Source organism: Oryzias latipes, chromosome 8 (assembly GCF_053564925.1).
Source record: "Oryzias latipes strain Hd-rR chromosome 8, Olatipes_Hd-rR_3.1".
In the NCBI taxonomy this organism is placed as follows: domain Eukaryota; kingdom Metazoa; phylum Chordata; class Actinopteri; order Beloniformes; family Adrianichthyidae; genus Oryzias; species Oryzias latipes.
In genome coordinates, this window is record NC_136244.1 from 16399175 (window position 1) to 16404660 (window position 5486).

Sequence of the window (5486 nt, forward strand, 5' to 3'; positions counted from 1 at the left end):
TGCTGCCTTTTTGTGTTCTGTTTGTATTGTTTTTTAATGCAACAGCGTTTTTGACTGTCTGTTTGTGTCTTTTTTATTATTATTATTCTTTGTCTTACTGGCCTTTGTATAAAAGCGTGCATCTCCTTCGCTGTGCTGCCTTTTTGTGTTCTGTTTGTATTGTTTTTTAATTCAACGGCGTTTTTTGACTCTCTGTTTGTGTCGATCTGAATAAAATATATTCTGAAAACACAACTGCTTGACTCGTTTCCATATTCTGTTTGGCCAATAAATGTAGAGAGAGGAGCTGTAAGAATACAGGAGGCCTACTTTAATCAACAGCAAAATGAATTTATTCAAAGTACAAAATGAAAATACATCTTACATTTCAAGAGGGTACAGTTCATGTGATTGGATTGCAGGCTATGAAAAAAAAAATGCATGAGGTAGAAAGACAACCACGCAAGCCTTGGCTGTTTCAATGATAGTCGCAAGGAATTAAATCTGCTTGTCGAAAGAAAATTCTAGATAACTGTGGTAAAGAAAACAAATTGTAAAAGAGTAAAGCGAAGCACTTCGAAGACATTTCATATGCAGTCATATGCCACACACCTTTTCTGTTTCTACAAATATACAATATAAAAAAAAAAAAAAAAAGATGATGAAATGATGTGAACATTGTGAGCAAAAATGTTCATATGTAGACATTTCTGTCACCTTCGTAGCAAATGGGTCGGGTCACCGTATTTCCAGTCTCAGAGTTACGGTGGCAGTTGCTGAACTCCTCTGCCACGTTCATGTAAAGCGTTTGGGATTCGCAGCAAGACAGCGGTCGGTAGTCGAACAGAGCGGCCGCAGCTGCATTCTTAGCTGAAAACACATCTGCGTCCAAGGCGAAGGGTCGTACCCTCTTGTGAACGTAGCTGGGATCAGCTTTCTCCATTCCGCTTCGGAGGGCAAGCTCAGCGATGGTTTGAACGATGGTGGGTCCCTCCAGCGGCTGGCAGTCCAAGACCGTGTGGATTTCCCTTTCCAAGCCCTCGCCGCCTTCCCTGGAGTGGTACTGCACGGTGAACCACGTGCGCAGGAGGAAAATCATCCTCTTGAACTCGACCTCGGACACCGTCCCCCTCAAAGAACTGTCGATCAGTGGCAGGACTCTCATGCTCCCACCCTGGTACACTTTGGTGGTGCACCACGCTGCCAAGATGATCTGTTCCTTCAGCACGAAACAGCACCAGTGAAAGTAATGCACGCCCATGTCCACGTCGAACAGCCGCGGCAGGTGCACGTCGGGCCTGATGGCCGCCTGGGTGCTCTCCGGGCACCATTTCCCCACAAGCACGCGGTCCCAAAACCCCGGGATGTGTGGCATGCAAACGTATCTGTAGGCATCATACTCAGGCAAGAGCTTATTTTCCCAGTAGGCGAAAGACATGTCGTTTGCTGGATTCTTTATCAGGGTCTGGAACGCTGCGTATAAAGGAGAGAAAACGGAGAAACTAAAGTCAGACTCCTGAAGCTGTGCAAGGTCCAGGTGCGAGAGGGTGTGCGACTTACCTCGCTTAAGTTCCTCTTTACTGGGCGACCCTTCGGCCAACATCCTTTCGACACATTCCTCAGTTTCGATCCCCGTCATGAAGCGGTCGCGACCTTCTCGCTCGAGATCCCAAACTCCTACGGCCTCCATCCCCGGCATGTCAGCCAGCGCGTTCGCCGTGGCATTCACCGTTCCGTGTTCGGAGATGACCCAGTGCTTTCGGCAGCCTCCCTGCGCTCTGAAGCACAGCGTGCACAGGACGCATCCGCAGAGGCACTGCATGGGTCGATTGAGTTGCAGGAGATACCCGCGGCACACTGGCGCGCGGTTGAAGACCCGGCTGCAAGATTGACAAGTGACGAAACCTTCGAGCGTGGACAGAGGGACGCTGGGAATCCCGTCCCACTGGCACGGTCTCACGCTGTCTTTCGGGCTTCCGCGCACAAGTTCCCCGTCTTGACGCATCCTGGACTTCTGTTGGTTTGACTCGACGATCAGACAGGCTTGCTCTCTCTGGACCCCCGCAGACTCGCTATGGAGCACAGCGCCAAGCTCATGCTTCTGTGGCTCTACGTCCGGCTGGGAGCTCAGGATTCCATCCCCTACGTCGTCGACAGCGTCAATGGCGTCGATGGTTTTGATGGCGTTGAGAACACCGAGAGCGCCGTTAGGCATCCCGGGTGGCGGTAAGCAAAGCCCCTCCATGTTCACAAACCCTTGGGGCAGTTCAGAGCTGGGAAACTGAAACGGCTCTGCCGAAGACGAAGCGAGCGGAGGAGGAACCTGGAAACCCTTTAGGGATTCCGGTGGGTGCGTCAAGATGTCGTCAGGGTACGTGACCAAGTTGATGTCGTCGTATGCTTTCGTCTGGCTGCTCTGAGAAAGCACGGCATCGTGCTCTTCCTCCAGCCTCAGCATCTTCTCCACGTACTCCGCGTCCCCAACTGCCGTGGTGAAATAACTCGAGGAGATCCTGGAAAATTGACACAAACTTCAACTTGTGAATATCACCCTTAGACCTAGCGTGGAGCCAGGATCGATTGGAATACGTACGTCTCGCCGCCTATGCTGTGAATGGCGGCGCGTAGCTCGTCCTCCGTCTTGCTCGCAACCTCGATGACTTCCCCTGACGACTGGACCTCGATCTCCTCTGGGCGAAGGGAGCGTGCGCTCTCCGTGTCGCAACTTTTCTCCGTCACCTCCAACGCTTCCAACGGGCTCGTTGGGGATGCCGCAGGTGGCTCAGGGTGGCGGAGGTGGCCTGCTTTCCCCTCGGGTTGGTGTTCAATGCCTCTAGTTCCCGGCTCATACACGACTACGTCGCGAAACGCTTCATTTCTAGCACCCAGGCAGAGAGGTTTGCCGCGGGCATCTTCTGCCTCGTCTTCAGTTTCCTCCAGGGAGGCCGCCTCATTCTCTACGGCCCCCTGACTCTTTTCCTCCTCGTCCTCGTCCGAGACGCTGACGTAGAACGGGCTGCACTCGCTCTTTCTGGCCTCGCCCTGGTCTTTGCGAATCTCGCCAATCTCAGATTCGCCCTCACTGGAATCGCTTTCGCTGGAGCTGTCTTCCTTTGTCAAGCTAGACTCCGATCTCCAAGACCTAGCCGCGGTTCCTCGCGCCCTGAAACGGCCTCCATGTGCGGACGTCGATTGCCAGCTTTTGGCGTGAGGAACAGCCCAGCGAACCCCCTTTCTCGTTCCATTGTGAACCTCACCGGCATCCGCATCAAAGTCTGACTGTTCTTCCATGGTGGGTGTCTCTGGCTCGGCCCTCCTTTTCGCAGGCCATGTCTCGGATTTAATCCTGCGAGGGCTAAGGCTAGGGTCCCGCCTGCGTTTGATCTTCTCACTCTGGTGATGTTTGTTACTGCCTCTGTTTCGTTCACAACCCTCGGCAGGGCTTAACCCTCTTCGGCTGGGCGCGTGCTCAGAGTTTCGCTCCCTTCCAACCTGCGCCCTGCCTGTCGGGTAGAGAGGAGGTTGGCTGACGATAGGGACGCGTCTGAGGACGCGTTTGCATCCGCTTCCTCGAGTCCCATCGTGAATTCCGTCCCTCCGGCCTTGACCAGCAATGTTGCCCTCGGCCCACTCGGACATCTGGTCGAGCCGGTTTTGCTTCCTCCTTATTCTCTCATTTTCGTACCTTCTCCTTTGCTGCAGGTTGCGCAGGGGAGAAGGCATGATGTATCTGCCTTGGCCTCCGCAGATCCATCTCTGCTCAGGCTGGGTCATCCTCTGCATCTCTTTGTTCTTACACTCCGCCGACGTCTCTTTCCTCGTGCTCCGACCTTTGTTAAAACAGAGAGGCGAGTTCCATCCAGATGCTGAGGGGTGAATCTCTCGAGTGTTCCTGTATGAGCGAACACTGGTGTCTGCGGTCCATCCTCTGTGATCAACCCTGGCAGAACCTACATGGCTCCTCCTTGACTGTCTCAGAGTATCAGCCACTGAAGAATTTTTCACTCCGCTCATTGTTGCGCTTTTCGTATCACCATCACTGAGCCTCACCTTCCCTTAGAGCGTAGGACCTCCACTCACAGCTTACAACGAGAAGTGTCTGGGTCAGACGAGAAGTCTCTGGGTCCGATGGGAGTTGTCAGAGTCAGACATATGTTCACAGGGCGTGACCAATGCAAACAGCTACTGACTGCCACTCGCCTCCTCCGCCCCTGCTTCAAAACGGCCGACTGTAGCTTTTAGAATCCGGCCGATGCTCACAGAAACTGTCTGCTACACTCTGTCACTGTTCCACCTCCCGAGCCTCCATGCAATGCTCAAAGAGGCAGACTGTGATGAAAGGAGGGGAGGGAAAAAGGAAGCTCGTAGGTTGATTAGGGGAAAGAAGTTATGGAGGTGCAGGGGGTAAAGCATAGAGGTGGAGGGTTGGGAGGAGCGATGGAAGCCCATGCTGTGTGCATAGAAACAATAAGTCAGAGGAGATGGAATTTTTGTCCATAAAGTTAATTTAGATGAGTGCAACTGCTTGTGAACACAGAGGTTTTTTTTTTAAATGTATTTCTTTTCTTAAAGTTGTAGCTCATCAACCTCTCCCTTTCCCATCCCAGAGATCAGGGCAAATGAAGCAAGGCGCACAATACCGTAAACATGTGAACGGGGTACTTAAAGGTTTGATGGTTTATTTTCTGACAAAGAAGGAGGAAAAGTGTATTTTCACTGAGACGAAGTGCAAGCTCTGTTTTATGGGTGTCAAGGAAATAAAATAAAAAATGCTTCGAAGCAATTGGAAACAATTTGTGAACTGTTTTATTTCGCAGCGTTCATTGCAGACGGGACCAAGCATTTTAAAGAATGTCAGAAACAAATTACATCCTCCTTGTTCAAGGGATGGTGCGCATACAGTACACAAAACGAAATCACGAAATAAATAACACGTCCAATCCCACTACACAAACTACAGCATCTTAGTCCTCCTCAGCTTTGCGGATCTGGGGATCGCAGGCCCTGCTCCACATCCCCCTCCGCAAAACACCAAGTAGACAATCCCAGCAGAAAGTGCTCCGCACCAGGTCGTGAGAAGGCCCATCGAAATCCATAAAGCTGAGCTGCTAGCGAACCCCGACAGCCAGCCTCCCAAAGACACTCTTCCAACCGTGATCTCGCTGTACTTGGTGTCAAAATATCTCAGGTCTCTGGTGATGTTGTTCAGATTTTGACGCACAGATAACAGGTTCAACGTTGTGTTCACGACTTCGAGCAGCTCCATTCCGGGAGTCCCGGGCAGAGTCTCTTTCAGCAGGTCCGCAAAAGACACAGGTCCTTCAGAAATGTGCGGTCCGGAGAAAGGCTTCAGCGGGGGAGATTCGATCTCGACTGTGACTGACCCTTCCATCCAAGTCACCTTGTTGTTACGGTAACAGATGTTTCTGTGGCACTCACCGCACACGGTCTTGCATTCCGAGGGATCCTTGACGCACCTCCTGTACCTTTCGTGAAGCTCGGGCTTC

General features: G+C 51.8%; 1 protein-coding gene across 1 annotated transcript; it reads right to left on the minus strand.

Annotated features, from left to right (window-relative positions):
* Positions 1–211: 211 nt before the first annotated feature.
* LOC144994150 (uncharacterized) lies at positions 212–4876 on the minus strand. Its single transcript, XM_078950890.1, has 3 exons — positions 2573–4876; positions 1540–2492; positions 212–1452 (listed from the first exon to the last, which is right to left on the minus strand). Exons 1-3 carry the CDS (start codon positions 3991–3993, stop codon positions 674–676), a joined length of 3153 nt encoding a protein of 1050 aa, XP_078807016.1. The 5' UTR covers positions 3994–4876; the 3' UTR covers positions 212–673.
* Positions 4877–5486: the final 610 nt, after the last annotated feature.

What these genes read in the sequence shown, in the direction of transcription:
- LOC144994150 (XM_078950890.1), bottom strand. Translation starts at nt 3,993, where the DNA reads ATGAGCGGAGTGAAAAATTCTTCAGTGGCTGATACTCTGAGACAGTCA. An exon ending in CACAGCATAGGCGGCGAGAC is followed by an intron (nt 2,493 to 2,572) that starts GTACGTATTCCA and finishes TCAATTTTCCAG; the next exon opens with GATCTCCTCGAGTTATTTCA. An exon ending in TAAAGAGGAACTTAAGCGAG is followed by an intron (nt 1,453 to 1,539) that starts GTAAGTCGCACA and finishes CTTTATACGCAG; the next exon opens with CGTTCCAGACCCTGATAAAG.